At 44.7% G+C, this 15,423-nt stretch overlaps 1 protein-coding gene across 1 annotated transcript in view; it reads left to right on the forward strand.

The window, feature by feature from the left end:
* PUM3 (pumilio RNA binding family member 3) overlaps positions 1-15,423 on the forward strand; it is a 63,428-nt gene that overhangs the window by 12,525 nt on the left and 35,480 nt on the right. Inside the window, exons 8-13 of the mRNA XM_049897292.1 lie at positions 566-740; positions 2,178-2,281; positions 3,679-3,757; positions 5,955-6,053; positions 8,264-8,317; positions 13,777-13,857. Of these exons, the coding sequence (XP_049753249.1) occupies positions 566-740; positions 2,178-2,281; positions 3,679-3,757; positions 5,955-6,053; positions 8,264-8,317; positions 13,777-13,857 (592 nt within the window). The remainder of the gene's footprint in view (positions 1-565; positions 741-2,177; positions 2,282-3,678; positions 3,758-5,954; positions 6,054-8,263; positions 8,318-13,776; positions 13,858-15,423) is intronic.

Raw genomic sequence — 15,423 nt, forward strand, 5'->3', positions numbered from 1 at the left:
GTCTTGGTGCAGCTTTTCCCCCATAATACAGCCTTACTCTCTGTACTTTATGTGTGTGGAAGCTGAGGCACAGAGACATTGGCTCACTTGCTGTAGGCCCTTCAGCTGGAAGCAGAGCCAGGTCGCAAACCTCGGCAGCCTGGCCACCAAGCCGCTTTGACAGCTCTAGGTGGAAACACAGGGCAATTGGAATTGTCCTCTTATCAGATTGTTCAGTGGGAGCCTTCCCACGCACGCGTGAGCTACTCACAGGAGAAGTCAGTCAGTTTTTGTTGTTGTTGCCAGCCAGCCGCCTTCTTTCATCATTTATTATTGTTCTCTATGATTGCTGGGATTAAGAAGCCGTACTGGCACAGTGGTTAAGCGCTTGGCTGCTAACCGAAAGGTCTGCAGTTCAAACCCACCAGCTGTTCACCAGGAGAAAGATGTGGCAGTCTGCTTGTGTAAAGATGACAACCTTGGAAACCCTGTGGGGCTGCTCTGTCATATAGGGTCGCCTTGAGTCGGAATCGACTTAGTGGCAACGGGTTTGGTTTTTTCTTTTTTGCTTTATTGTTGGGTCTAGGAGCAAACCACAGATTGCAGAGATCATCCGCAGCTTCAAAGGCCACGTGAGGAAGATGCTGCGGCACGCCGAAGCCTCGGCCATCGTGGAGTACGCCTACAACGACAAAGCCATCCTGGAGCAGAGGAACCTGCTGACGGAGGAGCTGTACGGGAACACGTTTCAGCTCTACAAGGTGACGGCTCAGGAGCTGCTTGCAGGATTCTTACTCTACGTGCTGCTCTTCCTTCGGTGCCCCGTTTTCTGAATGGACTTGTACTTTGGTTGGGCATTGAAGAAACCATGTCACATCCTTGATTCTCTTAGATTATTTTGTCCCTAGCGAGCAAGTGACCATATGGACATATCTGTCTCCCAGGGCTCTCTAAGTCCTCCTCACCACTGCTTTGTGGGTAGCATTCCAGTACTTTTGGTTCAGCTGTCAGTCAGGCCAAGAGCTTGTTTTTTTTTTCAGTTGCCATCTAGTTGACTCCAACTTACGGCAACCCCATGTGCGTCATTGTAGAACTGCTCCGTGGGGTTTTCAGTGGCTGAGTTTTTGGAAGTGCATAGCCAGACCTTTCTTCTGAGGTGCCTCTGGGTGAACTCAAAGCTCCAGCCTTTTGGTTAGCAGCCCAGCGTGTCCCAGGGAGTCGCAGGCCAAGGTGGAAGACTCTTAGTAGCTAGTGAAGCTGCACTGTGTTGGGTGCTCTGTGGCTGCCGTCCCCATGCTATTCATGCACAGGGATGCCCCTGCCCCAGGTCGTGCCCGGGGGTGAAGGGGAACAGAAGCCGACTGTTGATGCGGGGTAGGGACTGACTCTGAGAAAGACAAGTGGTGGCACTTGGACGCTAAAAGGGTCTGTTTCAAACCTAGGGACGTAAATGCATGTGTTTATCTGTAGAAATATGGATTGATTCCGGGGTTGCTTCGCCATTTGAACATGGTGCTCTGTTTCTTTTGTAACAGTCTGCTACACGGGTGATTATAAAACACTCGGTGGTAAGAATTTGTGAACTGACCACTTAGGGCACGTGCCCGTTAGCTGCTTGCAGGTTGGTTTTGGGCTGGCCTCTTTGGCCTGGTCCCTTGGAGGATGTCCAGACTGAGAATCGGATCATCAGGACGTCTTCCACCAATGTGTATACATCAGGGCTTTCGTTGTGCAACTGTGGGGAGTCTGAAATTTCCTGTAAGGCTATTTAAACTGTCTGTAATTGATTTTCTTTGATCTAAAATTGGAGAGTCCCTAGGTGGTGCAAACGTTAACGTGCTCGGCTGCTAACCGAGAGGTTGGCAATTCAAGTCCCCCCCCAGAGGCACTTTGGAAGAAAGGCCTGACGACCTAATGGAAAAGCAGCCATTGAAAACCTTGTGGAGCACAGCTGTACTCTGACAGGGGCTTAGAACTTGTCACATTTCTAACAAGCTCCCAGGAAGTTATACTTAAGAATCTCCTGGGGATCTGGTTAAAATGTAGATTTTGATTCAGCGTATCTGGGGTGGACGTGCAGGTTCTCAGCAGGGAGCTCGTTAGAAATGCGTGGGGTTGCCAAGAGTCAAGGCAAGCAGTGGTGGCAAAGACGGAGAACACGATTAAATTTAGAGGGTGTGATTTTTCTTTCGTTGCAGGCAGCAGATCACCCAACCCTGGACAAAATATTAGAAGCACAGCCAGCCAAACTGGAGCTTATTATGGACGAAATGAAGCAGATTCTAACGCCAATGGCCCAAAAGTAAGAAAGATGCTTTTGGTTTTTCCTTAACAGATGGTTTTTGAAGGAGGAAAGCTTTACCATAACGCTGGCGTGAAAAAGGTGGCTGTTTCTTCTTGACTGTTGCTATCTACCCCAAGTTAAGAGTATGTAAACCTGGGGATTGGAAACCATTCTTTGGTGTGAATGGAGTTGTTCTCTGATAGTGTATGCTGTGGAGCAATACCATGTAGTTGTGGCTTGTAGACCTTTTTTGTTAGCAGTGAAACATTTTTCCTTCAAATGAAACATTATCCTGAATTTTACATACTAAGTAGTTTCACAAGTACAGCCCGTGGTCTAGATTGACTTGTAAGGCCCAGAAGCCCAAGTGTGTGCCCTTCTTGGCGTTTGTAGGATAGTGGAGTGGTTAGGAGCATGGACTGGGACCAGGGCGTTTGGGTGTGAATCCTGGTACCTCCAGCTGCTGTCTCTGTTACCTTGGGCACCGTCACCTCTCTGCATTTTAGCTTTGTTATCTGTAAAGTTGGGAACATAATCGTAGGTGCCCCCTACCATTCTAAGATTAAATGGGTTAACATTCCTAACGCACTCAGAGTGGTGCTTCCCCCACGGTAAAGGCCACCTAAGTGTTTGCTGTCTACTTGGATGCTCCATGTGACCTCAGGTCTGTGATGCCCAACCATCAACCTCCACACCACACCTGAGTCCCCCAGGTGTCATGTGGGGAGGCTTGAACCCATTACGTGTCAGTGCGATTGCTGGTATTGTTTTGATCCATGTAAATTTTCACTGTGTTAGTCATTTTATGGAACAGATCCGTTGTGAAGGATGACTGACAGAAAGCGTTGTTCAAGAAAGCAGGTCCACAGGTGTGAATTTCTAATCATGTGATTCCTCGTTGGGGAAAAATACAGGTGTTTCTCTTTAAAAGGCAGAGTCCTTGGGTGGTGCAAACGATGGATGAATGTACTCGCTGCTAGCTGCTAACTGAAAAGTTGGAGGCTCGAGACTACTCACAGGTACCTCGGAAAAAAGACCGGGCAATCTACTGCCAGACAAGCAGCTATTTGAAAATGGCATGGAGCCATAGTCTACTCTGGAACACGGAGTTGCCATGAGTAAAAAATTTTACGAGGTGGAGTGTATTTTGAGTGACGCTTCATCTCTGCTGATTAGATAACTAGAAATTCGTTCCCCTGGCCTTGGTTGTAGATGGCACAAGCTCAATTTCACAGCCTAAAAGTAAAAAAAAAAAATCTTTAGAATTGCTGAAAGAGACAATCTACCTCGTCACAACTGCATTCGGTAAAACCATTTCACTTTGCTTTGAATATTTTATAGGCCATACCAAGGTTCCTGTCTCTGAATTAACTTCAGCGTCAGGTCTGACATTTTCCTTTCTTTTGTGCTTTCAGGGAAGCAGTTATTAAGCACTCTTTGGTACATAAAGTGTTCTTGGATTTTTTTACCTACGCACCCCCAAAACTAAGATCGGTAAGTTCTTGGTTTTGTGTTTGAACCAGGGCCTGGTGGGTGAGCTGTGTCGAAACGTGAAACGCACCTGTGATGTACACGGCCTTCTGCAAAGTTTCAAAGGCTATTTCCTTGCTTAGAGAAGTTCGTAAAAAAAAATTCCTCCGAACACATCTGCTAATTCCGTTCAGATTTTTACCAGAAAACCATTGAATAGACCTAATTTTTATTAATGGGATTTTGATCGACTTATTTTTAATCTACTGAATTAAAGTTAATCCATTACGTTTTTTCTGTTTTAATTATAATTTAGGGAAATGTCCTCCAGCCAACCCAGTCTGAAAATTAGCTAACAAGTAGTGGTATGGTCAGAATTCACGTAGTTTTAAAGTCAACTGTGAATCCATAAAACGAGAAGCCATGTTGGTGTTGAAAGGTTATGGGAGGGTGCTTGATTAAAAATAAATGGATGGGGTGTGTCAGAAGGATGAGGAACCAAGAGTGAAGGTGGGCTGCGCCACCCCAGAAGCCAGCCGTGGGGACACAGAGGAGGGTTCAACATTCGGTCTCCTGGGCTTTGCTTGTCTCATCCTGCATGGAGCTCACTGTTCATTTCTTCTTTCTAATCACAAGAGATAACTAGTGAGACTGACTGCTTTCTAGCAAACATGACGGATTGTGTAGTCATAGGAATTGTGAACCTTTCGGGAGCGGCCACCCTCGAGCCAGGCTTCACTGCCAGGGCCGCTGCTGCTTTCGTGGGGGTTTCTCCCCCTTTCCTGCAGGGGGCAGTGTCTTACAGGCCTGGTGCACCACGGCGGGACTGTGCCTGCAAAGCTGACAGTGTGGTCGTTGCAGTGTACTTACTGGTGGAACGTCTGTCTCTTTTTAGCATTGAATGTGGTTTAGTTAACAGCAAAAAAAAAAAAAAAAAAAATGGAAATTAGCGTGAATATAAAATAAGCATATGAATTATCTTTCCGGGCCCCAGGGGCATTTTCTTTAAAAAAAAAAAAAAGAAAAAACGCTCTTGGGGATGATGGAAATGTGCTTGGAAACCTGCAGAAGTCCCCCGTGGGACCTCTTGGGAGGGTGGCGGTCACCAGGGGTGTGTAAGTTCCGGCGTGTGAGCCGAAAGCTGTGTTCCTGGGTTCATTCCAGGAGGGTTGTAAGCCAGTTGTGGAGGTGAAATCTCCCGTTGGCATTAAAGGTGGGTGCCCACGCTCCTCTTTCCTGACATGAGACTTCTGTATTTGTTTATTTCATTTGAAGTTCTTAAGTTGGCACTACGTGCTTAGACTTCCAAGGTATGATTTAGAAATTACCTGCACTGGAAACCAAGACTGAAGGTTAAAAGTAAGCCAGATTTGTAAGAAATCAAATGACAGAGTTTTTCCTGCAAGGGCATTGATAGGCAAGGGCCCTGTTGAAACATTAACACAAAGGTGGTTTTTTCTCAGGGAAATGTTACTGAAGTGTCTGTGGGGAAAAATAGGAGCCCTCGTGGTGTGACAGTTAAGCACTCAGCTGGTAACCAAAAGGTTGGTGGTTCGAATCCACCCAGTGGCTCTGTGGAAGAAAAGACTTGGTGATCTGTTCCCGTAAAGATGACGGCGTAGAAAACCCTACGGGGCAGTTCTACTCTGTCACGTGGGATCGCTGTGATCCGGAATTGATTGACATGACCTAACAACAACATGGTGAAGAATGAATATGAGTTCTGGAGTTAATTCAGTGAGAAACTACAAAACAGAAACTTTCCCAGCTAAAATTAGGGCTTGGGTTCCCCCCTCACTATATACACTCCTGTTTTAGGGAAAAGCGTTTTGTTCTCTTTACCTAGGCTTTCTGTTATGGGGTCCTTTCTCACCACAGCCACCCGTTGGACTTCTTTCTTGACAGATGGCTTAGAACAGCGTATCCTGTACATACAGCCTGTGACTGGTTTTTGGTAGACATGGGTACAACTTAAGTGTTTTGTTTATAGAAATTGCTTTCCAGCCACAGTTGCTGTTCTGGATAGAAAAGAACCTTTCTAGAAAGAGGTCATGTTTCTGCATGATTGTCTACAAAATTAATAATTAAATTGGTGGCTACCTTTGCTCTCTTTCTCTCATTCTCTGTGCATAACCACCCCCACCCCCCCAGTCCCAATGGACAGACAAAAGGTTGGAAAGAAAGAAAAACCACCCAATCGCTGACAGCCTTTGCCCCCTAGGAAATGATTGAAGCCATCCGAGAAGCGGTGGTGTACCTGGCGCACACCCACGATGGTGCCAGAGTGGCCATGCACTGCCTGTGGCACGGCACCCCCAAGGTACGTGAGCTGGGCCGCCTGCACGGGGGGCAGTGGGTCCAGTGGAGCCGCTCTTTAGACCTCCCTCGCCGTGGTCTTTGCCCCATGGTGCATAAACATCATTGTTTCCGTGGAGCTGTGCCTCACTGGAATCGGCTGTCTTCTCTGTTTTGGTAGAAACCTTAAGCTTTCATTAGAAGTATGGTAAGGGATCTGCCAAGCCAGTAATCACAGTATTTGTGTTATTTATAGAAGTTTTGATACCTGTCGGGCTCATTAAATTCTCGCCTTCTGTATGGGGAGACCCAGGTTCAATTCCCAGCCAGTGCCCCTGTAAAAAAATGGTGTGAAGGCAGAGTCTGACCTCTAACTTCACAAGGGGTATGGAGAACCAAGATCGACAGCCCAAGGCTGATTCTTATGAGGCAGGAGTCAGACATGCCTCCTCTCTCTGCCATCTTTACCAGTTCTGGTACCAGCCATCCCTCCCACAGCACTCTCTACTTCTCTGTTGGGTTTGATTATTCGTTGCAGTGGCCACACAACTCACAGACCGGTCCCACAATTATGGGGTTTATTAGCAAAGTTACAGATTATCATTCAGGCTCAGAAACACTCAAGGATATAGTTCTTCCATCAGGACAGCCTCTCCCCAGCCATGCTCGCAGGCATGCTTCTCAGAGGCACTCAGCTTTCTCTCTCCATGGGCCAGGAAGCCCACCGTGCTGTCTCCTGCTGCTGGGCCTCTCCTGCCACTTCTCACTGCCTTCAGGGTTAGAGCTGACTCTGTGTTTCCTGTGCCCAGGAGCTTCTAAGCACAGGGATACAGAGTCTAAAGGACTTGCTGGTCCCTGGCTGTTCTTCCTTGGTGGTGGTAGGATCCTCTTTTTTCTTGCCTCTGGGGTGGCTCATTTCAAGCCCAATGGGATGACAAAATTGACCAGTCCCCTTGGTGGACCACAATTACCCTATCACATCGTCCTGCCCAGTCAGTGCCTGGAAGTTACGAGACCATGGCTAGGAAGGTCACACAAAAGCGATCTGTGGCACTGCATCACCTCGCACACAGTCCCATCCATCTGTCACTGGAGGCTGGCATGTTACGATGATGCTGAACAGGGTTCACTGGAGCTTCCAGACTGACTGACAAGGAAGAAAGTCCTGGCAATGTAGTCCCAAATAATGTAGTGAAAACCCTGTGGATCTCAGTGACCCTATCTGCACCTCCTCCTGGGGATGGTGTAGGACTGGGCAGCATTTTCTTCCCTTGTGCATGGGGTTACGATGAGTTGGGGGCCACCTGGAATGACAAAGATCCCAATGGGGGAGGACGAGGGAGTAGGAGATTAAGAACAGCTACAGGTTTGCTCAAATGGGTGTTCAGTGCTCTGACGGAAAAGATAAGGCTCCGTATTAATCACAGAAGTTTAACGGAATGATAGTCATTTCTTTGTATGGTTATATCTTCACAAGACACTTGCCCATTGTCTACTTCTTTAAATTAATACAAATTAAATTTAAGTTAATATAGCGCCTGCTAGATCCTCATGTGTTTAAGGACAGTTTAGACATTGGGAAAGGGCTCTTAGCCCTCACTGTGAGAGGAGGCATCGGTTTCACTATGTTTGCCTGCTACTTGCAGATTTTATGGTTCCATATTTATATCTGGAGCCCTGGTGGCACAGTGGGTAAGAGCTGCAGCTGCTAACCAAAAGGTCAGCAGTTCAGATCCACTAGCCGCTTCTTGGAAACCCTGTGGGGCAGTTCTCCTGTGTCCTGTAGGGTCTCTTTGAGTCGGAATCAACTCGACAGCTATGGGGTATGTTTATAAAAAAAAAAAAAAAAACCAAACCCACTGCCGTCGAGTTGATTCCGACTCATAGTGACCCTACAGGACAGAGTAGAACTGCCCTGTAGGGTTTCCAAGGAGAACCTGGCAGATTTGAACTGCCGACTCTTTGGTTAGCAGCCGTAGCACTTAACCACTACGCCACCAGGGTTTCCGGTGTGTTTATGTCTGAATGGATTTTCACATAGAAGACTGAGATGGTGAGGGCTGCAAGAGGACTTCTGTGCTATCTTGCAATTCTTTGTTCCAGCTGAGCAACAGTTATTTTCACCAATCAAAAGTTATGCCATCAGGTGGAATTCAATAATATACACAAAATTTGACTGTAAGATACCCTTAATCCACACCAAGCTTACCGAGGCACTTTTTCTTTTCTTTTAAGGATAGGAAAGTGATTGTGAAAACTATGAAAACGTACGTTGAAAAAGTGGCTAATGTAAGTATAATAAATCTACACGTTTCCTTTCATTATTTTTAATAGTAAATTTATGTCAATTATAGAAAATTTGAAAAACTCAGAAAATTACCAAGAAGAAATAATTATTTAATCTTTTTCTATACATATGCAGGTATTTTTATATGTTCTTAAACTCACACAACACAGCGTCCATACCATGTGTGTTCTTCTCGCTGCTTTTCATTGAACATTGTGTTGTGGCCGTTTCCCGTTTTTGTCTTAGCTAGTCTGAAGACCAGATAGTTACTAATTACTTCAATGAATTTGTTCAGTTGTGTTGCTGGACATCAAATTACCTCTTTAATGTTGCAGTGCACAGCTTTGAATGTAGCTTTTGTGTGTTTTTGCTTATTTGTAGGCTCATTTCCTGGAAGCATAACTGCCTTGCTAAGGTATATACATGTCTTAGGCTCTAGGTAAATAATGGCAATTTATACTGTAGAAAGTTGGGACTGTTTTTGTCACCACCAAAAACATATCAGAAAGTGAAACTTGTGTCTCTTTTTCTTTATAGTGTGGTCACAGGAAAGCCTAAGCTCTTGAATCCTTTGGAGATCAACTTTCCTGATGAACTTAGCACACGCAAAGTTATTTTTGAGGGATCGATTGCCTTAAAATGTTCATTTTTGTGTGTTTAAATGCTAAACAGTTTTTCACACTATTTCTGTAGAATACTGTAAGTAGAGCATATGTAATAGTAACCATTAAGTGCTTGCTACTAACCAAGACTTCGGAGGTTTGAACCCACCTAGAGAGGATGTGCTTCCGAAAGGCCACGGCCTTGAAAACCCTGTCGAGCAGTTCTGCTCTGAAACAGATGGGATTGTCGTGAGTCAGAGTTACTCCACAGCACTGGGCTTTCACCATTATTTTAGTTTTAGAGTTATATTTTGTGTATTATGTTTAACAGCTTCTAATTTGCTAGTGAACTAGAATTATTTAGTGATAGCAACTACTTTTGCCCCCGGAAAAATCCCGTGAGAACTGCTGACCTCTGGTAGACACTTAAGCTAGCAAATGCTAACTCAAACAAAGGAAGATTGGTGCCGGTGCCTCTGTGTCCTCTCTTAGGCTTGGGGACTTGGAGGGGAGTTAGTACAAAGCCACCCAGAAGGCGGCTAACTTCTGTAACAAAGCGAGATTCTCTAGTGGTTGACTCTGTAGCATGAGAAGACTTAGTTATTCATAATTTATCATGAAGTAAATCTTTGGTATGATGTTTTCATGTGAATATTTTAAATTAGAAATGAGTAAAATCGTAATGTTAATAAAAAAAAGTATTACTAGTAAGAAAACAATTTTTAGTCATAAAATTAATGACATTGTTTTCATTTTAGTTTGGTTACGTTAGATGATTCAACACACAGGCTTTTGAGAACCTGATCCCAGCCGTTAGCCTGGTGATGGTAACACACGTTGACAATACAAGGCCCTTTTTAATCTCAAGGAGTAGCGTTTCTAAGGGAAAGATAAATTTAACGCAGCCCCTGGGTCGTTTAATCCATGAGCTATTTAGAAGTGTTGTTTGTTTATTAGCTGCTGAGAGAAGCGTGTTAACCTCTCCAGGTACGATTGTGGAAGCGTCTAGTTCTCACTTAAATTCTGTTTGCAGCTTCTTTTGTAGTCACCCAAGGATCCTTCGTTTGTGTGCCTGTTTGTGTGCCTGTGACTTAAACGGAAGCCAGTGGTTGTGTAGTCTGTAGGGCTTCAGACTGGTTCCTCCTGGTTGGAACCCCTGCTGAGAATTTCCGTTTCTAACTAGTTCCCAGGTGACGCCAGCGCTGCTGGTTAGGGACCAGTTCCGAGAAGCACTAGTAGAGCAGTGGTCTCACGATTTATTATAGGTAAGAGTCACTTGGGGATCTTGTTAAAATGTTGATTCTGGGGTGGAAGCGTTAGCATCCCCCAGGAACTTGTTAGAAATGCAAATTCTCCACAGGGGTTGTGAGCCAGAAGGCACCTGTTCCAGGCCCTGGTGTGTTGCACATTGTTCTCAACTTCGTGCTCTTCACTTAATTCATTTTGGAGGTCATTTTATTCCAGTACATATACATTGTTAAGAAAAATAAAAACCTGCCAGAGTTTGAACATTAAGGTTTCTTCTGAGCATTGTATTTTGTATGCATATAGGGAAGCCATTTCGATCCAGAAAAAGCAAATGGCTCGGAGAAGCCACGTGCAGGAGGAGGGAGAAATTATAGAAGGTCAACCACTGGCTAATCTTCACGTGACAGATTGAGCCCTGCCCTCCCCCTTTGCTGAGATCTGCTGATAGCAGTTTATTTCTGGCCTGGCTGCTAACAATTTGGCCCTCTACCACCTGCAAGGAGCCTTGGTGGCACGGTGGCTAAGCACATGGCTGCTAACTGAAAGGCCGCTCCATGGGAGAAAGATGTGGCAGTCTGCTTCCATAAAGATTACCAAAATCGTTGCCATCCTGTCTACTCTGATCCATAGTGACCCTATAGGACAGAGTGGAACTGCCCCATAGGATTTCCAAGGAGCAGCTGGTGAATTTGAACTGCCCACCTTTTGGTTAGCAGCTGAATTCTTAACCACTGTGCCACCAAGGCCTTGGAAACCCTATGAGGCAGTTCTGCTCCATCCTATAGGGTCACTGTGAGTTGGAATCGACTCTATGGCAAAGGGTTTGGTACCCACCATTGGAAAGCCTGGTGGCATAGTGGTTAAGTGCTACAGCTGCCAACCAAGAGGTCGGCAGTTTGAATTTACCAGGCGCTCCTTGGAAACTCTGTGGGGCAGTTCTGCTCTGTCCTGTAGCGTCACTATGAGTCAGAATCAACTTGAGAGTAACGGGCTTTGCAGCATGAGCTTTTTTGGGGATTTGAATTAGGAGGCAATGGTTTGACCAGCTGTCCTTCTCTAGCAAGTTAAAACAGATTTACATTGCTACAGCGCAGCTTCTGGCAGGCTTTTGCAGGTTGGGTTGGGCTTTTTATGGTTAATATTTGGTTTCCTGGATAAGAAAAACCTTAAAATCAAAGGAAGATGTCTGTTGGTAATTTTCCTGTTCCACACCTTTCCCCCTCACGCCTTTAAATGACTGGGTAATATTTCAGTCCATGGCTGTGCCTTCATCCCTTTACCCAGCCTCTACTGTTGGACTCGGGTACTTTCTAGGTTCTTGTTGTTACAAATAGTACTCCAGTGGATATCCTTCCACACCGGTCATCGTGCTTGTGTGGCAGCATGTCTGTGGGGTCAGTTCCTAGAACAAGAATTGCTGAATCACTGGGCGCACGTTTCATGTTTTTATTGGGGTTGCCAGTCAGCCTCCAAAGAGATAGAAACCCTTTGTGCTCCCACCCGTAGCCTGCAAGTGCACCGGCTTGCCCCAAACCTTTGCCAACTTAGCGTATTATTAAAGGGCTTCCTCCTTGCCAGGAGCATAAGTGGAAAACGGTCTCTTATTGGCTTAATTTGTGAGCAAGCTTAGTTAATGAGTAAGGTTGACCATTGTTTCACGTGTAAAGCCTGTGCCCTTCCCTTTTCCGTGAGCTGACATTTTAGTGGGTTGGAACTACCTTTATCTAAATATATAAAACTTTATGCATTCGAGGAAGTTAGCCATTGGTCGTTCTCCTCCAGTTGTTTTTTGACCTTGTAATTGACGTATTCCTCAGTGTTTCTAATTGAGATTTTATTACCTGCCATATTCATCAGGCTTGGCTCTGAGTGAGTTCTGGCTGATATCAAAAATCAAATCTTCCCCTTGGAGTAAAAGAAAAGAATTATATGGTCATCCAGGGTACTAAAAAGAATTGAAAACACGCTCTGAAAACTTTCTCTAATCCCAAGTAGCAGTGTTTTCAGTGTCTGGAACACTGTCAGCACCATGGAAATAAAGGTGTCGTTTCAGGAGGCAACTGCAGGCAGCCCTGACTTAGGACGTCTTCAGCTACAACGAACTGCACTTACGACCATCTTTTTTTATGATTTGTGTCTTTTTTATGTATTAAAATGTATCTCTAAGTTTATATGTAATGTTTCCAGCACTCAAAGACAAATATTGTATTTATAAAGATACTGATAATAAAAGGCAATAATGAAAACTAAAAATGATTAGGTATTCGACTTAGAGCAGAACCGACTTACGAGTGAGCCGTCAGAACAAACCCCATCCTAAGACAGGGATTACCTGTATTAAGAAGGCCACAATGGATATTTCATGAGGCCATGCTGCCGTATTTATTTAAGAACAATTACTTTTATCTCATTCTTAGGTTCGGTATGTGAAGTATAGACTTCTAGTCTGTTTTTCACTGTTGCTGTTCTGGTTACGTACGATCATTCTATAGCAGTTGGAAAGCTTCCAAAAGAAAATGAAAAATCATTGTAATCTTTTAACCCAAAGATGACTATTGCAGTGTTTTTCCTTCAAGGATTTTCTGTGTACATGTATTATATATAATCATGTACGTATATGGAGCCCTGGTGGCGCAGTGGTTAAAAGCTCACCTGCTAACCAAAAGGCTGGCAGTTCCAATCCACCAGCTTCTCCGTGGAAACCCTGTGGGGTAGTTCTACTCTGTCCTGTAGGGTCGCTATGAGTCCAAATCAACTCGATGGCAATGAGTTCTAGTTTTTTTATATACACATATAATTCCATGTTTATATATTTTCATGATTGGAATGCTATTCTACAGTTTTATATTCTCATTTTTCTTTTTCACTTAACCTTTCATTTGAGTTTTCTTGAATATAATTTTCAAGTAGCTGTTTATTACAGGGGGAGTTTTAGTTTTTTTATGTATGTATATATTTCTGTGTTTCTGTATTTTCTTTTCGTGACTGTAATGCTATTCTCCATACAGTTTTATATTCTTATTTTTCTTTTTCACTTAGTCTTATCATTTAAGTTTTCTTGAGTATAATTTTCAGGTAGCAGGAGGAGCCCTGGTGGTACAGTGGTTAAAGCACTGGGTTGCTAGCCCAAAGGTCAGCAGTTCAAACCCACCAGATACTCCATAGAAGAAAGATGTGGCAGTCTGCTTCCCTAAAGATGACAGCCTTGGAAACCCTGTGGGGCAGTTCTGCTGTGTCCTGTAGGGTCACTATGAGTCGGAATCAACTGACAGCAACAGTTGTTTTTTTTTTTAAACTCATTAACAGGACAGTTATTTAGAGAGGTACTGCGTCCTGGTTAGTTAGAAAAAAATGAGCCTGAGATATTTGGTTTTGAAGAATGTGTTTTTTTATTTCTTCTTTTTTTTTTCCTAACCAACCTTGCCTCTAGAGTATAATTAACTAGGTCCTGATAAGAGAGGAGGTTTATTTGAATGGCTTTTAGCTGTCTTGTTTATATCATGTGCGAGCAGTTGTCAGTGTTGGTAACCTTCATAAAGTGACTCCACAGGGCAGAGTAAAAGGGAAAACCTGGGCATTTTTAAACCTTAACTGTCTTCTCATTCTTACAGGGCCAATACTCCCACCTGGTTTTACTGGCAGCGTTTGACTGTATTGATGATACTAAGCTGGTGAAGCAGATAATCATATCAGTAAGTAATTCTGATGGTCTTGGCCTTACTTAAATCAATCAGTTGTGGGTGTCTGAGCTTGATCTCACATATGCATGTGTGCAGAGACTTACGTATGCTTTCTACCCAGTATTTTCTGTTATCCTGTCAGGTGTCTCAACTGAGTCTTATTTTTGCAATTTGCTTTGTTCTTGTATAGACTATAATTTTATAACTTGATGTTAATATTGTTTTATCTGTTTAAAGACTCAACACTTTTACATTTGGGGTAGGATAACAGCCTTTTTTAAAATTTTTTCCCTAAGATGGATTTGTAAAAACTATTTTTTAGCACTGTGCAGAAACCTTTTATGCTAAATAATATCGAATTTCATTCTTCTGAAAGATGTTGCTGATGTTTCTTAGGGCACTCCTATACATACTATGTTTAGTGAAACTATTTTTTACAAAGCAGTGACTTGGGCAGACCAACCCTAGTTCAGTAAGTCATTCCCTGTTTTCATTTAGAAATCGCAGGGTTGTGCTTCTGTAGTTTGCCTACCCAGCAGTGTAAAACACGGACACATTACAAAACAAAACAGAAACGGAGTAAAAACTCACAGTCCTTTTGATTGATGCTCAGAGGGTAGTCAGTACCAGGAACCAGTCCAGAGCGAAGCCAGATGCCTAGTCAGCGTGTCACACGGCCCCAGTGGCTCAGCCTGTCTGCATCAGCTTTCTCTAGCCTGAGACCGGATCAGTTCAGTCTTCAGTACGGGGAATGGGAGGAACACACCGACCTCCAGCCATCAAACTTCCCTCAAGCTCAGGAAACTGTTTCACAGGTAACCGTTCTGCCCCATAGCAGGCAGGCAGCTTTCTCAAATCTCCAGCTCTGCCCCCTGCTTCTAAGCCACCAGGTTGTCTCAGAAGTCACCTTGGATCTCAGTGACGTTAGTGTGTTTCCTCCAGCTACCTTGTCACCTGTGAGCTCATCATAAAGAATCATGGCCACCAAGTCCTGGGAAACTCTGCTGGACTTGGCCTGTCACTGTAGCGGGCTCTGTTTGTGGAGCCCAGGCTTTGATCAACGATCCATCTTGGTGGCCTTCTGCCCTCAGGAGGTCTGTTACCAGATGCCCTGCGAGGTGCACTGCCAGCTTCTCGAGCAGGTGCTCCATTTGGTTTAAAAAACACTTCAAGCCTCAGGCCCGTAAATCTAGCTCAGTGTCCCGGTGGCTCGCTCATTTTTAACACTTGGCAACAGCAGCTTTCTCAGTTTACTTCAGGACAACCACCTCAGCAACCCACAACTTGTAGTCCTCAACAGCCAGGAGGCAGGGTTCTGGACCAGGCTCGGGCAGTTCAGAGCGGGCCTCACCCGCTGAGGAGGCTGCCGTTGTTAACCTTACCACAGCAGGCTGTGTGCAGCCCCAGGCAGCTGGCGCACTTCTTGCAGCCCAGATGTCCGCGGTAGCAGCAGCAGTACAAACAGCTCCGTCGTCATGGGCGTGCAGGCGGCCAGTCAGAAGGTGCAGTGAAGAGAGGCGCGCCAGCCACTCCACGATCCTGAGTCTTGGAGAAGACCAGAGCATTGAGTATGGCTTT

Source organism: Elephas maximus, chromosome 9 (assembly GCF_024166365.1).
Source record: "Elephas maximus indicus isolate mEleMax1 chromosome 9, mEleMax1 primary haplotype, whole genome shotgun sequence".
NCBI lineage: Eukaryota > Metazoa > Chordata > Mammalia > Proboscidea > Elephantidae > Elephas > Elephas maximus.